Here is a 22,899-nt window from a genome sequence, read left to right on the forward strand (position 1 = left end):
CAGACAAATGAATCAAGGTAAGTACATAACTTCTAATTTCCGGTGTTTTGGGTGGTGGACATGATGTAGGTGGAGTTTGTGTTTGAGATTCATTTGCAGTATGGAAATGATTTCACTTGCCTGAAGTTTATTTTCGCTATAGCAACGGTGCCGAAAATGGAAATATCTGTATGCATTTTTGAAGTAGAAGTGTTTTAATTTTACAGTGGCTTATGGGAAATTATTCTATTTTTTAGTTATGGTTTGTTTTCAGGTGATTGACTGTCCGTTATGTATTGTGGAAAGTCAAATCATTTAAATGTGTGAATTAATTTGCCACGGTTGACTTTGTAACTTCGGCGAGGAAGTTTGATTAAACAGGAGTCGATGTGGGTTTTCGATATACAGTGGTTTCATTGAAGTGGTCTTAATGAAATAGGATTCGATATTGTGGTATTTTGATATAATGAAGTAGACCCATATGTGTGTGTGTGTGTGTGTGTGTGTGTGTGTGTGTGTGTGTGTGTACACACACACACGTATAATCTATATATAGATATGTGTATGTGCATTTTGTATATGTATACATACATATATATGTGTGTGTGTGTGTGTTTACTTTTATTCATATTTGTGTGTGTGTGTATTTCTGCATTGAGTATTAAAGCAAAGCTTGGGCTTGGTTTAATGGAGAAAATTACAACCATGTATCATATCTTTTTTCATCCTAACGTCTTAGATGAATCTCAAAATCTACATGAAGTAGCATTGCCATCCAAGTCCCTAATACCTTCTGTTATTTGTTTTGAATGTCCATACTGCATATTTGTTTTGAATGTCCATACTGCATTTCCTGCAAATTTATAAAAAGCAGTTTGGCTGCCCCCATTTTTCATGTTTTTTATTATCTCAAGGGCAGCAGGCACCAGTGAAGCACTGTGCCATTTCACCTGCCTGCAGTTAGTTATGTGATTTTGCAGATTTAGAGTGTCCTTTCTGAATATCCCATACAGTGGGTCATCTTTGCTGTTTCTGAATGTGAAAGAGAGTTTGACAAGGGAGTGAGCAAGAAGAGGATATGTTGACTGCCATAGGTGTCTGTTTTGAAACCCCTTAGACGTCCTACTCCAGGAACCATTAGAGTTACAAAGGGGTGTGGTTCACAAAGTCCATAGGTAGATACTAGTTATGCAGTCCAGGAAACCATTAAGTAGCCTAGCCCAAATTCCCTGTTGCCCTGAAACACTATATGACTTGCTCAAGGTCACCCCCCACTAGGCAAATGAAGATGGAGTGATTGAAATTCTGTACCCTTGGTACAGGAAACAGCTCATTAACAAGACAGAGCTTTAGTCCACTGTACTAACTGCCAGACTTTCTTCCTTTGACTCCTCTTCTGACAAGGTCCATCATGATGGTGGCTCCTTTAATAGATGTGACCCCAAGGAGGGGTTGTGTCAGAACTATATGTGGATTCACTTCACTTGACCGAAAACGTATTTGACTGAATTTCATTTCACCGAGACCAAATTGCTGAAAGCTCAAATTACCAAAAACTCATTTGACCGAATTCCATTTCACCGAAAATAGTAGTGGCTGTGTATATGCCCATTTCCCCACTGTAGTGCGAACCTGGAGTTAGTGTATATATTTATGTATAGTTATTTACCTTCTTAACAGAAACTGGACAATATAAAACCAAGTTAGGTGGGGGGGGTCCCCCACACACACACCCCTAACTATATATACTAACTCCAGGGTCAAACTACAGTGGGGAAACGGGCATATACACTGCCACTACTATTTTTGGTGAAATGGGATTCGATCAAATGAGTTTTCGGTCATGTGAGCTTTCAGCAATTTGGTCTCGGTGAAATGAAATTCGGTCAAATGAGTTTTCGGTGAAGTGAATCCATATATATATATGGGTACCTATCAAACCATCGACAACTTAAAATAACGAAACTGACTCCACCGACAACTGAATTAACCGACAGCGCAAAAACAGACGTTTACAAGGTAAGGGATGCAACTCCGCTACTCATGCCTACCATGGTTGCATGACACTGCCACCCTTCTTAAACCATGGTAGGCTTGAGTAGCGAATTTACACCCCTTACCTTGTAAACGTCCGTTTTTGCGCTGTCGGTTAATTCAGTTGTCGGTGGAGTCAGTTTCGTTATTTTAAGTTGTCGATGGTTTGATAGGTGCCCATATATATATATTACCAGAAAGGCTCATCCAGACTCTGCTACACTTTGCTGTGAAGGAAAGGTTAGTTTGCTGTTATTTTTTGTATTTCTGTATTGCCTTTCTATATTTTGAATACTGTAGTTTGTTTTCTTTATCTTGTGTTTTGCTTGCATTCTGTTCTAACAGCATATTAAAACTTCAAAAGAGACCACAGCTCTCTCTGTTCTGAGTCAGGCAGAATTTTTCCCTCCCTCCCACCCATTTAAGTTGTCTTGTTAAATACTACTGTCTTTCTAGTTGCCCGCCTCTTATGTTAATCTGACCATATATCTCATTTCTCTCTACTTTCACTGGCTTATGTGAGTAATCACAAAACCATCACTTTTGAAATCCCACCCCTTCAATTATTTAAATTTATTGGCCATCCTACAGTATTTCATAGCACCAAAATACAAAAGTAACCACCCCTTTCAGTCCATCTTACTGTTTTAAAAATAGTAACTCTCCACTAAACCTTAACTTTTTAAACAGGTAAAACTCAAGTTACCTACTTTCATATCTAACTTCTCTAGTGCACACTGCAGAGTGCATTCTTTTCAATCTTACCTTTAAGCATCCCTGTTACTAGCACTTTCTCTAATACCTAAAAAGATCATCTCTACTTGACTCCAAGTAGACTTTTCTCTATCTGTTAAACCTAGCACTTGCTCCTACAGTACTTATTACCTTGATACGGCACTCTTATAGATAGCACCCCAAAAAGGCAAACCCCCATTTCTCGGTCACCCACGTCCCCCGGAATCTCTTTTAAAGTTTTTTGTCTAGTCCTTCTAGCATGTCGAGGGATCAGTTGCTTGTGTCCTCTCCTGCTCAGCTGGTGAACCTGGGAATATTGAGGCAATGTTACAATTGCCTCATGTACACAGACAACCCTCTCCTCCTCCCACAAAACACAAATACATGCGAGAGATGCAACTATACGGCCAAACTGGAGGCTGAGCTCTCTCAACATAGGACTGGCAAGACCAGTCAGGAGGAGAAGGTTACCACACACACTATAGACCCAGTCTCACATAGTACCATCACAACCTCAAATCATACACATAAACACACAAAGACATACTCGGCTCTGATCAAAAATCTACCAAAACAGCAGAGGCCACCAAAGCAGACACCCAAACAACCACCACCTCAGAACACAACACCTGCAACACATAGACCTCACAGTCAGAGTGTCAAACAGTCACAGCCCTTAAGGCCAAACACAATGCCAGACACACTAGTCATTGGTGACTCCATAGTCAGACACACTGACGTCCCGCTCACCAGACTGAGTAAGGAGAAGGTCACAGTAAGCTGCCTGTCGGGCGCTAGAATCCGCCACATAACGCAAGCACTCAGGTCTCTCAACAGCAGGTACAAATACGACTCAGTCATTGTCCACGCTGGTGTAAACGACCTGAGACGTACCTCCTTGGACTACATGAAAAGAGACATTGAGGAGCTCTCTGATTATGTAGCCCAGGCAGGTATGACCCTGACCTTGAGCAGTATCCTACCTTCACCAAGAATGATGCCACAATACAGAGATAAGATGATCAGCTTTAACAATTGGCTTAAACTCTGGTGTCATTCAAAGGGGATCCAATGTCTGTCGGCCTGGGATGACATGCTGGACAAGCCACGCTGCTTCGCAAGGGACGGCTTGCACCTGTCACCCCTGGGATTCCGGATATTGGCAAAGGCTCTTGCCACCCCCATAGTGCCTTTTTTAGGCAAGGCTCAAATTCTAAACCTACCACCCTAGAACACAAAAAAGGAAAAAAACTAAGGGTGATGCTGCTCAATGCCAGAAGTCTAAATCTCAAAATGCACGCACTCGAGGCCCTTCTCAGTATGGAGAACATCGATGTCTGTGCAGTGACAGAAACCTGGTTCAAGGCTCCTGAGAGCACCCCAGCACTATCAGGTTTTACCTCTTATCATGTGTTCCGGCAATACCAAGAAAGGAGGTGGGGTATCCATATTCATCAAAGACACCCACACCTCAAGACTGGTGGCAACGCACGATGCATCGGAGACCATCCAGGTGCAATTAACCATAGGCAAGACTGCTCTACAAATTGTAGCATGTTACAGGCCACCCTCACAAACTCAGGAACCTCACATGGCCTTCCTGAAAACACTAGAGGGGATAAATGTATCACCAAACACTATCATACTAGGTGACTTCAATTACCCTAATATAGACTGGGAACACTACTCAAGCCCAAACACCCTAGCCCAAAAGTTCCTGGAATTCATAAACTCAAATGCCATGGAACAACTAGTCACCATCCCCACAAGAGGAGAAAACATACTTGATCTCATCATCACGAACATGGGAGCACAATGTTCAACACCGAAGTATACCCCTCACTGGTGAGATCAGATCACAAACTAATCTCGCTGGAGGTCCTCATCCCACCCCACCTGAAATAAAAAGACCACAGTAAAGAACTTCTCGAAAGCCGACTTCAGACTTCTAAAGACTAGTGTGGTCTCCTTTAAGGAGCCCGAGCCGGCAGAAAACAGTACTCAAGCCGCTGAATCATTTACAAATGCCTTCTACCAGCACCTGCAGGACTGCATGGATAAGGCAATCCCAAGCAAAACAAAGACTCTTTGTACCAAAGGCAAGCGTCCAGTCTGGTGGACCCCAGCCATAAACAAACTCTACAACAAAAGGAGGAAGCTACTACAAGATAGAGCAAAATCCTTAAAAGGTAAGACACCCTTGATCACTATAAGTAAAAACTAAGAGCTCTCATAAAATCATCCAAAGCAAATTTTGAGAGAAAAATAGCTAAAGACTCAAAAGACAATCATAAGGCCTTCTTTAGCTATGTTAGAAACCTGGGAGGAAACTCCCAGATATGCTCAGAACTAGTTCAAAATGATGTGAAGATTACTGATCCTACAGACATTGCCAACATACTGGCTGACAGGTTCAGTGCAAACTTCTCCCCTCCCCAAAAGGAGAGATATCTATACCAAGCGATTGCAGCCCCCAAACATCTCCAACGCCCAAGTGAGAACTGCTCTCTCCAAAGCAAAAACACAGCATCCATGGGACCTGATGGTGTCCCCGGCTGTGTGCTCCACGAACTCAACGAGGAATTAAACCCACAGCTAGGACAGCTGTTTAATCATAGTCTTACCTCTGGATACGCACCCAGGAGTGGCGCACTGCAACTGTGGTCCCACTTCACAAAGGCGGTGCCTCCACCGACCCTGGAAATTACCGCCCATTAGCTTGACAAGCCTCATCTGCAAAGCCATGGAGAGGATCATAATGGACCTCATAAATAAAGACATAGGAATTTGCAGACTTTGGATCCATCCCAGTTTGGCTTTGTCAAAGGCAGATCATGCCTTCTAAACTTGGTTGACTTTTTTTCGAAACAGTCACCAAAGCCATTGATGAGGGAAAGGCAGTCCATACAGCCTACCTCGATCTGGCGAAGGCCTTGATACAATACCCCACTCGGGTATCATTGAAAAACTCATCAGCTTAAATGTTAACCCATACATCACAAGATGGGTTGCAAACTGGCTGAGTGACAGAACCCACAGGGTCAGAGTTGCTGGCACCATGTCAGACTCAAAGCCTGTCACAAGTGGTGTACCACAGGGCTCAGTCCTGGGCCCACTCTTGTTTGGCATCTACTTTTCCGAAGTACAAGCAAACACAGGAGGGTTATGGCTGACAAAGTTTGCAGATGACTGCAAACTGGGCCATAGTAGAAAACACATCTGACACAGATATCCTTCAGAAGGGTCTCACAGAAACGGATAACTGGTGCCAGAGCCATGGCCTAAAGTTAAATGCCAAAAATGCATAGTCATACCCTTCGGAAAAACAAGGTTACCCCTAGCTACCAAATAGGTGGCAATCCACTGAGCACAGAAGAAGTTATCAGGGACCTGGGGACCCAGGTTGATAGTAGTCTGTCATTCGACACCCATGTAGCTAAAGTAGTTAGGAAGACCTTCTACATTGCCCACCTTATCATGAAGGGATTCTCATCTAGATCAAGGGAGGTCATAGTCTCCCTATACTCATCACTCATCAGACCAATGATTGAGTACAATGCCCCATTCGGAATGTATCTGACCTGACACTTGCAGCAGCTGGAGAGGCCACAAAAGTTCCTCACCAAAAGGATAAAGGGTCTCAAACATCTGTCCTATGCTGCCCGACTGAAAGAACTCCAGCTCTATTCAGTCGCACGCTTGCTCAGAGGTGACCTTTGCCTAACATACAAGGCCATGTCAAACCCAGATTTGATGAATATGCTTCACCTCAAAAATCTAGATCCGTCAGAGTCACAAGGGCGCGAGACTTAAACCTCGACACGGCTATTAATAGGACGTGCTGGAGGGATAGATTCATCACCCAAAGACTCCCTATGCTGTGGAATAAAATCCCGGTATATGTGAGGCAGAGCACCTCGCTGGCCTTGTTCAAGAGAAATCTTGACCAATGGATGGGAGATCGCAGATATACCCCAGGGATTACCTCAGTGTCACTGCTCAACAGAGGCACAGCAAAATAATGGGTATAGTTCCCCATACTAAAGGGGTGGTGTAAGCCACAAAACTATGGGCTAGGCTTGTAAATGCCCTCGGGCAGATAGCCTAGTATGAACCTATGAACCTATATATATATATATATGTATATATATGTGTATATATATATATATATATATATATATATATATATATATATATATATATAAACGACAGTAACTGTTAAGGATACGCATATATTCAGAGGCAATTTAGTTTACTTCTGCAGCAAAACATGAGGTTCAGAAACAGTAGTCATCTTTTATGAAGCTTGTGCACAATGAACAGTTAGATCACACCAAGGGAATTGAGAGTGGTAAGTTGTGTGTGTACAGTAGTAGTGAGTTTATCATAACAGCTGCTAGAAGAATCCATTTAAGGTAACGGCAAAAAGGGAAAGGGGCTAGAGTATCAGTGGTTGAGGCTGGTACTGATTACTGGTTAGGAGTAGAGGTTTGTATGTGTGAGTAGAGGTAGAATGTGATGGTTAGAAAGCAACACATTTAGGAATGGGATTAACCTTTGATAAGCTCTTTACTCCGAGTTAAGCAACTGATGTATTTGACTGGAGAGGTACTGAGGGGAAATTGAACACCGGCCTGTGGGAAAGGCCAACTTTAACTCTCTGGGATCTGAAGGGGACTGGGGAGTCAAGGGTTTTTAGGAAGGCTCTGCTGAATTCACATGTGTCCGTGTCTAAGCTGCAGCCTTTTTTCTTTTAACAGCAATTTTTGCTGCATCCCTTTTAGGTAATGGTAGTAAAGTAGCATTCTGCTCTACCTTTCTAAATACAGATGGGTATTTAAGTACTGTATCTAACATCAGTATCATATCTCCTTATGAAGGGCACTGGCTTGTCCGAAATCACAAGAAACTTTAAAAACCTTTAGTGATCTAGCTGTTAGGAGCTACTGCTGAAGTCTGTTCCTCTTGCTGTTGCATCACCTGTGTATTCCTCTGATCTGAAGTAGTTTACTTCATTTCATCTTCAACCCGTGGGACTTTGGATCCGACACGCCGCATTTTCCAGCTATGGCTCCCAGCTTCATGATCCTCCCCTTACCCATAATGTCCCCTCAGATCTCATTTGCCACCTGAGAGTGAACAAGTGAGGTCCGAGCTCCATCTTGTTTTTCAGTATTTGTGAGCGTGTATTTTTTTCTATTTTAGCATCCTCTTGACTTTTCCCTTTCTCTTGAATTTTTCTGCATCTCCCCGGGGTTCTCTTTCCGTTTCTCTTTCTCACGTGTGTGTCTGTGTGTGTCTGTGTGTGTCTGTGTGTGTCTGTGTGTGTCTGTGTGTGTCTGTGTGTGTCTGTGTGTGTCTGTGTGTGTCTGTGTGTGTCTGTGTGTGCGTCTCTGTGTGTCTGTGTGTGCGTCTCTGTGTGTCTGTGTGTGTGTCTCTGTGTGTCTGTGTGTGTGTCTCTGTGTGTCTGTGTGCGTCTCTGTGTGTCTGTGTGTGCGCCTCTCTGTGTGTCTGTGTGTGCGCCTCTCTGTGTGTCTGTGTGTGCGCCTCTCTGTGTGTCTGTGTGTGCGTCTCTGTGTGTCTGTGTGCGCGTCTCTGTGTGCGCGTCTCTGTGTGCGCGTCTCTGTGTGCGCGTCTCTGTGTGCGCGTCTCTGTGTGCGCGTCTCTGTGTGTCTGTCTGTCTTTCTGTCTGTGTCTGTCTGAAGGGGTGACAGATGCCCCGAAGCCCGGTTTCAGAAAGTGCACAGGGTGTGGCCATAAGCTTTCCCCGGTGGATGGCCACATTCTGTGAGTGGCCTGCTTGGGAGCTGAACACCTCCAGTCCCCCTGTTCTATTTTCCCTGGTTTTAACCCCAGGGCACTTAAGGAAAGGTGGGACAAATTGATCTTTAAGGGCCTGTTACCCTCTTCTGCTGGGACTGCAGTTCCCTCTTCCCCTGCAAGGCTGCTGCTCTGTCTTCTTCCCCGGCCTCTGAGACTGACTTCCACCAAGAGGTCCAGGGACGGGGGATCAGGTTAAGGAGGACTGGCCTTGCAAGCAATCCCCTGACCGCTTGTCGCAGGCTGGCCCACCTGTATCCAGGCCTGTGACTCCTAGGCTCAGGTCCCATAGGTTTTCATCTGAGCCCGAGGAGCAAATAAGCCGTTCTCCGGTCAGGTCTCCCCCCCACCCCACCCCCACCGGCACTCCAGTCTGATTTCAATGGTGTCCTGCTCCACTCGGAGCGTCTTGGAAGCGGAGATGGACAGGATGATGCAGAGGTTTATCTGCACTCAGATACAGATGGGGGTCTTGCCGGGGCCTTCTCCCTCCAGAGCTTAAAATGATTTGTTTAAGTCTCTTATTTTTAGGCTGTATATGCCTTTAAAAGCAAAGTAATTCTATGAAATTGGCGCATTTTTTTAAAAGGATGTATAAAAACCAGCCTTTGAATTTTAAACTTGTTTAGTTTCTGAAGAAATTCCGTATTTAAACAGGACGAAAAACGTATTTATTTTGTTGAGCATTTAAAACAAGTATTAAAAACTGGTGTTTTTGCAAGTCCGGCCGTGTTATTCTTTCATTGGTTTCGGAGTTAAGTGGTTTGCCATTCCAACCTTTGTTCTGTCCTATTACTCCTTCTCCGATCCGACCCGTGGTTTTGGAGTTGCTGGATCTGAGGATGATTGGAGTGGAGGGGTCAGCGCCGATGGTACCCTGTACCACGATGCCGGTCAGTGCCTTGAGTTTGTTGGATCCGATGGGATCAGATCTGAACTCTCAGAGCCACAACCTCAGGGTCGGATCTGAGGGGCTGTTTTCTGCTCCGAGCCTGTCGGAGAGGAGCATCCGTCTCGGCATCTCGGCCCCAGCAGTTTCGGCTACAACTCCCCTGTCGGGGCAAGGGGAAGCGGCTTCCACTTTTACTGCCCTGGAGACATGTTCCCCCTCCGCTTTTGACATGGTGGAGAGGGTTATCGCAGGGTTAAGAACCTCAGACCATCTCGTCCTCTGAATCCATCCAGACCCCCCTGGCTCTGAGTGTGGTTCTGGCCATCTTGCCCTCTCAGGGACAGCCCATGCTCATAATGCCTCAGGTAGTCTGTTTGTGAGGCCTCCCCAGACAGTCCTCCTGAGGAGGCCCCTCTGCAAACATACATGTAAAAGAGGCACTTGGACTTTCCACCAGAGTCTCTCATGGAGGACACAGTCTTGGATGAGTGGGAAGGCTCCCCAAGATCACCCCTGGTGAATGTCTCCTTTGGGGGCATCATGGAGCTTCTCCGCTGGGGGGGGGGGTCCGCCCCAAAGCCAGCCTCTGACGAGTTCGTGTTTCTGCAGGCATTCGGCATGGCCCCATCTTTCTCTTGGGTGTCCCATCCTGCCGATCAACTTGTGGAACTAATAACATCTAGGGCTTGGAAGGAGCCGGACACCATAGAGCAAATCCCTAAACATCCAGATAAGGTTTTGAGTCCCCCCTCGGACAAGCTTCATTGACACAAGGGGTCACCAGTAGATGCTGTGATGGTGGTGTCTGCCGCCAAGAAAGAGCTCTCCTGACCGAGAGTCGAGAGTTGGATCGCTTTGTGAAGCGAGTTTTTGCTACAGCGACCTTATCTGTGAGGGCGCACGTCATCTAACTCGAGAGATCTTGTCAAGGAAATCACAGAGTCGACCCCAGGGTCCATGTCGGCAGAGGACAGGAAGACATTCAATGCACAAATGGCCATCCTCAAAGCAGTAGCAAACACGTCCATGTGTTTGCTTTCCCATGCCACGGAGGGAGCCGCATCGGCAGTGGGGACAGGCGTTGCCATCAGGCCTCATGCCTGGCTCTGCTTATATCAATTCACAGAGCCCTTCAAGGTGTCTGTTACCAACACCCCTTACGACGGTTCTTCCCTCTTCAGGAAGACTGTCAGAGAGACTTTGGTCCAGAGTAAGAAGGATGGGAAGACACTGCCATCCGGATCCGCTTCTCCCCACCTCAAAGGGCCTTTTCCAGGAACCAGCAAGGCCCAAAGATGATGTGGTTCCGCAAGTCTCCGGCGTTTTTCCGGGACGCTCAGGACTCTCTTTCCCCCAGAAGGCAAAAGGGGATTCGACAGATGCCCTAGAGCCAAAGGGGGTCCTAAGAATTTCGGGTCCCTAGAACCCTTTTCAGATAAACCTGGGCAGCAGCTCTGAGGGGTTGCCCGACTGTTCATCTCTGGAGGCATTCGGGGGTCATTTTGTCACTAGACCCTTTAGCATATAGTAGTCCATAACAGATCAATGGGTGTTGGGCATCATATCCAGAGGATATTCCATTCCGATCCAGGAACCTCCCCATCCAACAATGCCCTCCCGGACGACCCACCCACACAGCAGGAGGAGGCAGCAGTACAAATAGATTCACTGCTAAGGAAAAGTCATCCAACCGGTCCCCCTAAACCAGTCCAGAACCGGAGTTTATTCCAGGCTCTTTTTAGTGCCGAAAAAGACAGGGGACCTCAGACCAATCTTGGATCTGTCCAACCTGAACCTGTCTGCAACCAAGACAAAATTCCGGATGGTCATGATTTAATCTATCCTGCCCTGTCTGCAGGTCAGAGACTGGATGTGCTCGATCGATCTCCAGGACGCGTACTCTCACATCAAGATGGACAGGCGTTCCCAGAGGTTCCTTCGCATCCAGCTTGGGGAATCCATCATTATCAATTTCGAGCCCTTCCCTTTGGTTTCACCACAGCCCTCCCGGTGTTCACCAAGGGTAACGGCAGTAGTAGCGGCTCACCTGAGGCTTCAGGGTATTCAGGTGGTTCCATACCTGGACGATTGGCTCTTCACTGCCCCTTCAGAGCATCTACTTTGTCAGGCCAGGGACTCCTTCCTTCGGCTAGCCAACAAGTTGGCCATCACAATTAACATGAACAAATCAACACTACTCCTGGTTCAGTCTTTGGATTTCATCGAGGGCACGGCTGGACACATTACAAAGGAGGGTATTCCTTACCTTAGACAGGCTACACAGTCTGAAGTTACACGTCTTACACATTCTTCAGACCCGTTTACCGACAGCTGAGGCAGTGTTAAGAGCATTGGGGTCTATGGCGGCCATGATCAGTATTCTTTCAATGGCGCATCTTCATATGAGAGTGTTGCAGTGGACGCTTGCGGTTCAGTGGTCCCTGTTAGACCTCCCCTTGTCCTTCCCGGTGAGAATCCTGAGAGCATGCAGGGACTCCCTTTGGTGGTGGATCCAGTCCTGAGATCCCCTCAAGGGACGCCCGTTCCAACCTGCCTTCCCCAAGGCCATGCTGACCACCGACACCTCCCTACTGGAGAGAGGGGCATTGCTCAGGAAGGATAGTCCAAGGCACGTGGTCCCCTTGCGAGATCTATCTGCACATCAGTGTTCTAGAGATGAGAGCAGTTCTACTTGCATTGCAGGTCCTTCATGCTCATCTTCCTCTAGGAATGATTGCAATTCAGATGGACAATATGTCAGTGGTCTGGTATATCAACAAACAAGGGGGAATCAAATCTTATCCCCTGTGTCGAGAAGCCATGGGAATGTGGGACTGGGCGAGCTCCACTGGACGTTTTGTGGTGGAAACGCACATTCCGTGATGGTCCAACATTCTAACGGACAGGCTCAGCAGATCTGTCCTGATGCCTTACGAGTGGTCTCTGAATCCTTCAGTAGCGGAACAGATCTTTCTAGAATGGGGTCGTCCTTGCTGCAATCTCTTTGCATCTCCGAACGTGAAATGCAGCGAGTTTTTCACTCTGAACCCCCTGCTGGGGGAAACCCCCAGAGATGCTCTGATTCATGATTGGCGCCTCTGTCTTTTTTATGCATATCCTCCTCTTCCCCTGATATCGAAGTTTCTGCAGAAAGCCCGAAGGCTGGGGAGTACTTTGATCATCATCGCCCCATTCTGGCCTCGACAGGTTTGGTTTCCCTTACTCGGGTCTCATCTAGTTGTTTCACCATGGACTTTGTATCCGGTTCTGAATCTTCTCTCATCCATCGGGAATCCCACACTCAGACCTGGGCAGTCTGAAGCTCACTGCTTAGCTGCTCCGGTTCCCATGATTATTAGGACTCCCGGATGTTCATCGTGCATACAGCTGCAGTCATAACATATGGGTTGTCCTGCCGTCAGGCAGGTCCTCGGTCGGCCGAATTCCAAAGTCCTGGTCCGGCGTCTGTTGTCGTCGCTTCTTCCCTGACGTCAGTGCAACAGGAGTATAAAGGAACCAGCCGACGCTATTTTCTCCAGTCTTTCTTGTCGCACGGTGCCTGAAGCAGAAGCAGTTCGCAAGTGCCGGTCGGCCAGCTCCTGAAATTACGAATATCAGCAAACCGAAGTCTTCTAAAAAGCTAAGTACCCCGTTGGGGAAACTTTTCTTGCCTCAGACCGATGTCAGACAAAGTTAATAATTGTATTTCTTGTGGGAAGCAAATACCGCATAAGGATTTCCATTCCCTCTGCATTCCTTGCTTAGGCCCAGACCACAACGTCTCGGCCTGTCACCTTCAACAAGTGCACTATTAAGCGTCGGGCGGAGTTCGCCCAGAACCTTTTTCGGCAAAAATTCAATTATATTATGTCGGACATTCTGACTACGCATTTAACCAAAAAATGCAAAGAGAAGGACCGACACATGCGGTCTGCGGCCTCTACCGACACCACGCTCAAGACTACTAGTGTCCCGGTTCTCGGCGAGTTGCCTACGCAGCCCCTGTCTACCGACGACACCTCTCCGGCGGTACCTTCTGTACCCAAGGTCGCAGGCTTGTCGACCCAAACCTTACCTATTGATACTGAAGCCACCATTGGTGCTGGCGCTCAGACAATAGAAAAAACTCCCTCCTCTCATGGCGTCTTCAGACCCTCCTCTTCCTTCTCTATCAAAGCCTTTACCAAGGCTAAGGCTGCCATGCATCCCAGAAAACAAACCTCACAAGGCCCCACACCTAAAAAGCAGATGCTAAAAATGGCTGAGAACTTGATTACTCTTATCAAGGGTTCTCATCCACCCCCGGGCAAAAGGCCTAGAGTGGAGGAAGAATCCCCCTCCTCAGATCAGGCATCCATTATTTCTGAGCCTTCTGATGACCAGGAACACTCACCCTATGAAGACTCTGATGCAGAGGAATCTATTCCTTCTGTCTCACCTCGAGAGGATTACTCTTTTGGGGAAACCTTGCATACTTTGAGGGAACACTTCCATTGGGAGGGCCAAGAGTACTCAGACTCTAAGAAGAGGCTTTGGGATTTTCTCTTACTTCCACAACACAGGACTCTGGCTATACCCCCTGTTTTGGATATCCTAGATGATGTTTATTCGGAGTCTTGCCTCACCCCAGACTCCTTACCTCCAGCTCCTGTCAAGCCTGATAGGTACTACCGGGTCCCTGACTCGCACCAATTTCTCTACAAAGGCCATACGGCTGACCCAGAAACCATTTCTCAAGGCCCCAAGGGTATTAAAGCCTCTACTGCTAAGAATCCACTACCCTCTGAGAGGGATTCTAGAGCTTTAGAAAGGTGGGGGGGGGGAGTATACACCTCGGCCACCTTGTCCATGAGGGCATTAAACTGCCAGTTTCATATGTTAAAGTACCCAGCAGTCCCTACTGTCACAATTGAGAAGCAAATTATCCTTGCCTGAACAACCTGATTTGAAAGAGTTGCAGGATTTGATACACAGTACAGAACAAGTGGGTAAACACACCTTGCAATGTGGTTATAATGCTTTAGAGGCCTCATGTAGAGCCGCTGTTACAGGATCAGTCATACGTAGACACGCTTGGCTCAAAGAGCAGTCCTTGCCAGATCATGTCAAAGCTAAATTGTTGGATGCACCCCTCTGCAGAAAGATGTTTTGTTTGGTGTTAAGGCTGAGGAAGTATTGAAGAAAATGGAGGAAAAGGCAAAATCCATGCAAACAGTGAAAGATTTCCTACAGTTACAACCTCCACGTTTCAGTAGAAATTGGCCTACAAAAAATTGGTCCTTTCCAGCCACAGACAGACCCCAACGAGGCAAATACAGGCGCCTGAGGGGCAAAGGGCAATCACAGGGATCTTTTACCTGGCAACCCTGGCAAACTCCAACCCAAAGAAGTGGTGAGGAAGGTTCAGGTACATTCCGAAAACAGACACAATGACTTTCCCCTTTACATGCCAAGCAGGGCTCACTTAGAAGCACCTTTAGGCGGAAAACTGGCATTATTCTCCAAAATCTGGCATATTGTCACAAAAGACAAATGGATACTGGACATTATAGACAGAGGCTACAGATTCCACTTTCACACCCTTCCAAAAATAAGAGGCATGCCAAACCTGCCACAAAATCAAAGGGCAGAGGCACAAAAACAAATCTCGGAGCTCATGAACATGAAAGCTATGCAAGAGGTACCTATACAAGAACAGGGCCAAGGCTTCTACTCCAGACTATTCCTGGTACCAAGGAAGGGCAAAGATTGGAGACCCATTTTGGACCTATCCATCCTGAACACATTTTTAATAGTACCAAAATTCAAGATGCTCACACTGCAGCAGCTTCTTCCCATGCTGGGCAAGGAGTCTTGGCTGGTAACGTTGGACCTCAAGGAGGCATACCTGCATGTCCCAATCAGACAAGATTGCAGAAGATACCTCAGATTTCTTGCAGGTTCATCACATTATCAATTCTCTGCATTGCCCTTTGGTTTATCTACTGCGCCCAGAGTGTTCACGAAATGCCTGGCATCAGTAATTGCATACTTCAGACTACAAGGGATACAAATATACCCTTATTTGGACGACTGCCTGATCCAAGCGGGACAGCAAGCACATACTGTTGAAACATCTGGCTATTGTAATAAGGTTATTAAGCTCACTGGGATACACAGTCAACAAAAAGAAATCAAGACTAATACCATCTCAAGCGACAATTTTCCTGGGTGCCAACTTGGATACAAACACCCAGATGGCCTATCTCACGCCAGACAAACAAGGGCAATTAACAGAATACTTCAAAAAACTGGCAACGTTCACCAGGCTTACTGCAAGGAAAATCCTGCAGGCCCTGCGGTTCATGGCATCTTGCATCCTTCTAATCAAAGCTGCATATGAGGAAACTACAATGGTACCTGAAAAATCTATGGTCTCAACACAGTCGCAGCTTGGAAACAGTAATACCACTAATTCCATGTCTTCAAAAGGAATTTCTGTGGTGGGCTCAAGCATGCCAGAGGAACACAGGTCTCCCATTTTGCAAGCCTCAAGCAAGTCAGACCATCACAACAGACGCCTTGGATTACGCCTGGGGGGCGCACATGGCAAATCGGTGCATACAGGGCAAATGGTCCCAAAAGGAAAAGCAACCTACACATCAATCAAAAGGAAATGCTAGCAGTAATAAATGCGATTATAGCTTTCAAAGACCTTCTACACCCAGGCCATCTACTAATAAGGACAGACAACACCACGGTAATGTGGTACATAAACAAACAGGGAGGAACTCATTCATACCCCCTATGCAGGCTAGCAATGTCTCTTTGGAACATGGCTTTGGAATTGAAAATCGAACTTCAAGCACAGTTTCTACCAGGCAAAGACAACAACACTAGCAGACGACCTAAGCAGAAACATGACAGATCCCCATGAATGGAAGTTGCATCCAAAAGTTTTTTCACAAATAACTCAAGCATGGGGAAGGCCAGACATAGATCTCTTTGCCTCCCACAAAAATCACCAATTGGAAAAGTTGTGCACAAGGACATTTCATCCACAGGCCTGGAAAGTGGACGCACTCTTTCAGTTGGACAACAATGACATTATGCCTTTCCACCTCTTCCTCTGCTGCCCAAAGTTCTATTAAAGACCAGAGCAGACAGACCAAAGATGATTCTCATCACTCCAGACTGGCCAAGACAACACTGGTTACCCACTCCTGAGAAGCATGACACATTCACCTCCATGGATCCTGCCTCTAATGCCTCTTCTATTAACTCGGCACAACTTCAAAACTCTTCACAGTCAACTGAAATCACTGAATCTAGCAGCATGGAACATTCCTTGAAGTCACAACGGACTCTACTCTCCAAGGAGGTACAGAATATCATTTTGGAGGCCAGAAGACCATCTACAGTATTTATCCTGGAAGACAGCTTTTCTGCTGGGTATCACCTCAGCTCGCAGGGTCACGGAATTACAAGCCCTCATGTCTGTGCAGCCTTTCATCATCTTCCATCAGGACAGAGTTTCATTACGAACCAACCCGTCATTTATGCCAAAGGTAGTATCCAAGGTAGCCTTTAACCAAGCTATCCATTTACCAACCTTCTACCCTAATCCCCAAAACAAAGGGGAGAGACTATTACACTCTTTGGACATTCACAGGCAGCTACGGTATTATTTGGACAGAACAAAGCCCTTCAGAAAAACTGAACAGCTCTTTGTGTCCTATGCTACAGGGGCTCAAGGAAAGGCGATCTCCAAGCAGACAATTTCTAAATGGATAGCCCATTGCATATGTTTTTGTTACTCTTTCCATGGAAAATCTGTACCTGCAAGCATCCGGTCCCACTCTACAAGGGCCACAGCAACTTCTGCAGCCTTTCTCAGGGGGATGCCTACAAAAGACATTTTAGAAGCTTCCACTTGGAGTTCTGTACATACTTTCTCCAAACACTACCATCTGCCCTTATACTCCAAATCTAGAGCAGGTTTTGCCACTGCAGTTTTGCAGGGCATGCTAGCTCCTTGTTCCTCCTAGTGCCTACCACCCCATTTTTAGCTTTGGTATTCTACCCATATGTTATGACTGCAGCTGTATGCACGATGAACATAGTACAGTTTTGTACCTACCATAAATGTAGTTGTTCGAGTGCTAATACAGCTGCAGTCCAGGTTTCCCTCCCACCTTCCCCTCTGATACAAGCAATATGGCTAATAATTCATCATTTAGCTTGATTGGGGTTCTCTTTTATGGTGTATTTGCTTACAACTTATATTTTTGGATGGTAATGTTTAGCAATTTTGCATGATGTTATGTTTTGCCTTCCCTCTGAGGGCACCTGACATCTGGGGCAAGAAAAACTGAAGAAAATGGTGTCTGCTGGTTCCTTTATACCCCTGTCGCACTGACATCAGGGAAGAAGCGATGACAACCGACGCCGGACCAGGACTTTGTAATTCGGCCGACCGAGGACCCGCCTGACGGCAGGACAACCCATACTTTGACTGCAGCTGTATTAGCACTCGAACATCTACATTTATGGTAGGTACAAAACTGTACTTTTGTCATCCCCTGTTAAGTCCATTCTGGTAGCAGCTTACAAATCTTCTACCAGAAAAGTGTATCGTAGTAACTGGAAACGTTTCTTGATATGGGCTACTCAGCTGTCCTTGGACCCTTTTACCGCACTTCTGTCGGCAGTCTTAGATTTTCTGGCTAGCATTTTTCAACAGGGCGCCAGTTCCTCTACGGTTAAAGTCCAACTGGCAGCCATTTCTAATTTTCATATGGGGGTAAGTATGTCTTCATTGGCTTCCTCTAACCTTTGTAAGACCTTTCTTAAATGTGCTTTTCGTAGACACCAGGTAAAGGATCCTATCCTGCCATGGGGACCTTACCTTACTGTTGCAGGCATTGGTTTCTCCCCCCTTTGAGCCTGCGGCTTCAGTGGATTTGCATTTTCTGACCTGGAAAACTACCTTCTTGGCTGCCATCACTTCCACTAGAAGGGTGTCTGAGCTTCAGGCTCTTTCAATCAAAATGCCCTACATGATTTTTCATAAGGATAGGGTGTTGCTATGCACAAACCCATCCTTCCTTCCTAAGGTAACTTTGGAAGCCAATATTAATCAGACCTTAAACTTGCCAGTCTTTTTTCCTAGCTACCAGAACAAAGAGGAATATAGGTTACATTTATTGGATGTGCATAGATAATTGAGGTTTTACCTACACAGGAATAAACCCTTCCGCAAATCTGATCAACTTTTTGTGTCAAATGCCAAGTCTTTCTTCGGTAAAAGTGACAGTTGCTCGCTGGATTTCACATTGCATTGGCCGGGCCAGTTTGGAGAGAGGTCTGTCTCTACCAGGGAAAGTGAAAGCTCATTCAACCTGATCTATGCTACGCAGTGGCCTTTTGGTCCAGGTATCTTTGGATGATATTTGTTCGGCTGCCACTTGGGCCTCATCTCATACCTTTATTTTGCATTATAAATTAGACATTGTCTCTAGGAGTAGAACATCCTTTGGCTCTGTGGTACTCTGGAACATCCTTCCACGAAGGCTACCCAAGAGTCTGGTAGCTGGGGACTCTGTCCCACAGTTGAAGATCAAATGAAGTAAACTACTTCAGATAAAGAAGTTATGTACTCGCCATAACGTTCCATCTGAGTAGTTGTACTTCATTTGTCTTCAACTGTCCTTCCCCCTAACCTTATCATTCAGATTAGGATATGTTTTGTTGTCAGATCGTTATTGTTAGGATCCTTGATTCTGTCCAGGCTAAGGGTTTTTCCTATTGGTTATCTTGGTGATAAGGTGTCATTGGGTCAGTTGTCTGCATGTTAGGCAGCAAACTCGATCTGAGGGGAGAAGGGAGACAGGGGCATTATTGGTAAGGGGAGCAGCATGGAGCTTGGAGTCATAGCTGGAAAATGCGGCAGTGTCAGATCCAATGCAGATCCGAAGACCCACAGGTTGAAGACAAATTAAGTACAACTACTAAGATGGAACGTTATGGTGAGTACATAACTTTTTTTTTCTATAAATTCCATTTAATTTCTAAATAAAATCAGTCCATTTTTATGTTTCTTGTATCCAAATAAGATAACTGTTGCAGTGGTGTTTGAATAGTGCTACTAAAGTGATAGAAAATATTCTTAGGACTCATGCTAAGAAAATATTCTTAGGACTCGTGATAAGAATAGTCATGATAATAAATATTTGGATTTTTGGATTTGTGCAGTTTATATATCTGAATTGATCTCTGTTTATTTAGTAATATATATATGTTGGCTGCTTAGATAACTCCCCACACAAGGTTGACAAGTAAATAGCAATAAGGGAAGTATAAGGCAGAACAAATAAATGGCGAAAAAAAGCAAATCCTATATTATAGAAAACTATTTTTATTATAAAACGTGCATGCGGCTAGCGCTTTCACCCGTAGGCTTCATCAGGCCATAGACATTTAAAAACAATGCGTTTCTTATATACTTTAAGCATGCACATTTTATAATAAAAATAGTTTTCTATAATATACTCGTGCTCACATCTACGTTATTTGGATTTTAATCTTTGGATCATACTGTTGGATGTTAATGTTGGTGAAGTGAATGCTGCCGAATTGTAAGGATTTGCTTGTGCTGGACTATATCGCTGATTTTTATTGCTGGTGAAGTGAAAACTGCCTGAGCGTATATACATATTTTATATGCTTTATTTTTAAAGCATTGTTTCATCTTCATTGAATTGGAATTTATTTGAGTTGTTCTATACGCACGAGTTCTGGTGTGAGTAGTGTTGACTTTTTATGTTTTTGTGGAAACGCTACCAGCGCAATTTGAATTTGGCGCCATTTATTTGTTTTGCCTTATACTTCCCTTATTGCTATTATCTCTGTTTGTTTCAGAAATTTAAAGTTGTAGAGATGGCTGTTTAGTAGCACAGCTTATATTTATTGATTGATCTTGTTAAATTTCTGTAGATTGTCCTGACAAAGGCTGACAGAGCTGCCAAGGGAGAGCTGTTGAAATGTGTAGTGAAGGTGCAGGAAGTGATTGAAAGGCAAACAAAAGGATGTTTTCCTCAGCCTTTCCTTGTAAGGTAAAGAACAAATAAACTATCATAGATACGCTACAGCATGTGTCTACTGTAAAGTTTTTATTTTGAGTATTCTCATTCAGGCTTCCACTCAAACATCAGAAAATGATCAAAACATGCTTAACATTTGTCACAATAACACAAATCCTATACTTTAAAAAAAACTTGGTTTGCAAGGGGACAGGCACCTCTATTCCACTGATATGGAGGGGGGGTGCACACACACACACACACACACACACACACACACACACACACACACACACACACACACGCACACACACACGCACACACACACGCACACACACACGCACACACACACAGACAGACACACAGACAGACACACAGACAGACACACAGACAGACACACAGACAGACACACAGACAGACACACAGACAGACACACAGACAGACAGACACACCACAAACTCCCAAAACAGCACACCACAGAGTTCAGCAGTCTCTCTTCTCACACCAGCAAGAGTAAACATGTGGTTATGTACAGCCATCTTTCAGCTGTTGCCATATGATACGAGTGATTAAATTCAGACTATCCAGGGATGAACTTTTTCCTTCTAGCTGTTTTCAGGGTGCATCCACAGGCACCACCAGTACAAGAGTTAGGAGCTATCCGTTCCTCTGCTGTCTGTGGTTGTTTACCTATTACCATGCTGCTAACAAATTCCTCCATTTTGTAGTAGAGTCATCGCCTTAGTAATCTTCTTCAGTATGTGTCTTCACTTTCTTGTATTCCCAAACCTCCACTGACAGTGTCTTTATTTTTTTAGCACCATCACAAGTTTGAAATATCTGTATAACAAAGCTTTAAAATTGGCCAAAAGTCACTGTTGCTAAGACACTGTGATAAAACCAAAACTTCTAGCCACCCCTTTACCATTTGAGGGCTGTGCTCCCTTAGTTAGGAATACAAAAAGGGAAGAACTCAGTGAGTATAGTTAAGTTCACTAATTAAAACTTTGCTTTTCTTACTGGATTTTTGGCCTTCTTCATTTCTTTGCCATCATCTAAGGTTTATTCTAGTAGTGATACGTATGAAACCCCATTGGGAATAACTATGTCTCAGCAAAAAAAGAGAACATCAAGGGTAGAGGGCCTCACAAAGTAAGAAAGCAGTCCAAATGTAAAAACACAAAGTGAGGCTCACCACGACAGTCGAAGCGGACCATTAAACTCTTTATTCCAAAGAAGTCACAATACAGTAAGTGCTCACGTCTCAAACGACGCTTCATCAGACTTTAAAACTAAATGTTAAAAACTGTTTAAATACCACTTGTAGATCAGCCAACCAGTAAAACATGGACATCAATTAATAATCTCATTAACAGTTTAAAGCTACAAGTACAAAAGTGTTACCAACTTACAAAAACGTATTTGTGATTTCTGAAGTGTCTCCTATAGCTTGCATAATAACTTGTGCAATATTAAAATATAAGCATATACCATTTTTATGAATTGTATAATAACTTATGTCAGCAGACTCCTGAAATTTTCGTTTTCGAGTTTCAGAACCGAAGTCTTCAACTAAAGCTAAGTACCCCGTTGGGGAAACCTTTTCTTGCTCCTTACCAACGTCAGTAAATGTTAATTGCATTACTTGTGAAAAGCAAATATCTCATAAAGATTTTCATTTGTACTGTATTCCTTGCCTAGGCCCTCATCACGACGTACCTTGCTGTTGGTTTTCTGCTTTATTTAATCAGTACACTATCCGTCGTCTGTATATTTTTGCCTCTAAATATTTTGGTTCTCGGTTTAATTATCCAGAAATGTCGTCGGTTAGCCATCCGACTGCCGGGATTCTGAAAAAACGCAAAGATAAAGACAGAAACAGGCCGCCAAGGTCCAAAACTGCCGACGCTTCTCTTAAGCCAGTCACCAGTTTGCCGGTACTCAGTGAGGCGCTTTTGCAGCCCCTGATACCTGCTACTTCTGACTCCGAATGGGTCTCAGTAGAGGCCTGCGGAGTCTGCCGTGAGATGCTTCAACTGTGGAACCTGTGGATGTCTCTACCTAGGATGGGTCCGGAGCTGCTGTGCAAGCACCGGCTTCTGAGGGGTGTATTCAGGCTATGGACTTGCATATTAAACCAACGCCTCCTTCGTTTAGGCCAAAATCTCAAACCATTCCTAAGAAACCGACGCCCAGGCCACATGCTCCGGCCTCTATGCCTAAAAAACAAACAATAAGAATGGCTGAAGATATTCTAACTCTAATCAGGGGAAGCCAACCTCCCCTTCTAAGAAACCTAGGACTGAAGTTGTTTATGAATCTTCTGACCAAGATTCTGATTTTTCTGATTCTTCTGATGATCTGGATTTGCCCTTATCT

At 45.0% G+C, this 22,899-nt stretch overlaps 1 protein-coding gene across 10 annotated transcripts in view; it reads left to right on the forward strand.

The window, feature by feature from the left end:
- The window catches only part of GTPBP8 (GTP binding protein 8 (putative)), a 359,654-nt gene that overhangs the window by 272,385 nt on the left and 64,370 nt on the right, over positions 1-22,899 (forward strand). For all 10 annotated transcript variants that reach the window (XM_044071542.1, XM_044071537.1, XM_044071544.1 and 7 more), the window contains one exon: positions 20,435-20,553. In XM_044071542.1, the coding sequence (XP_043927477.1) occupies positions 20,435-20,553 (119 nt within the window). The remainder of the gene's footprint in view (positions 1-20,434; positions 20,554-22,899) is intronic.

This window comes from Protopterus annectens, chromosome 5.part0, assembly GCF_019279795.1.
Source record: "Protopterus annectens isolate FY-2018-M chromosome 5.part0, PAN1.0, whole genome shotgun sequence".
Taxonomy (NCBI): Eukaryota; Metazoa; Chordata; order Ceratodontiformes; family Protopteridae; genus Protopterus; species Protopterus annectens.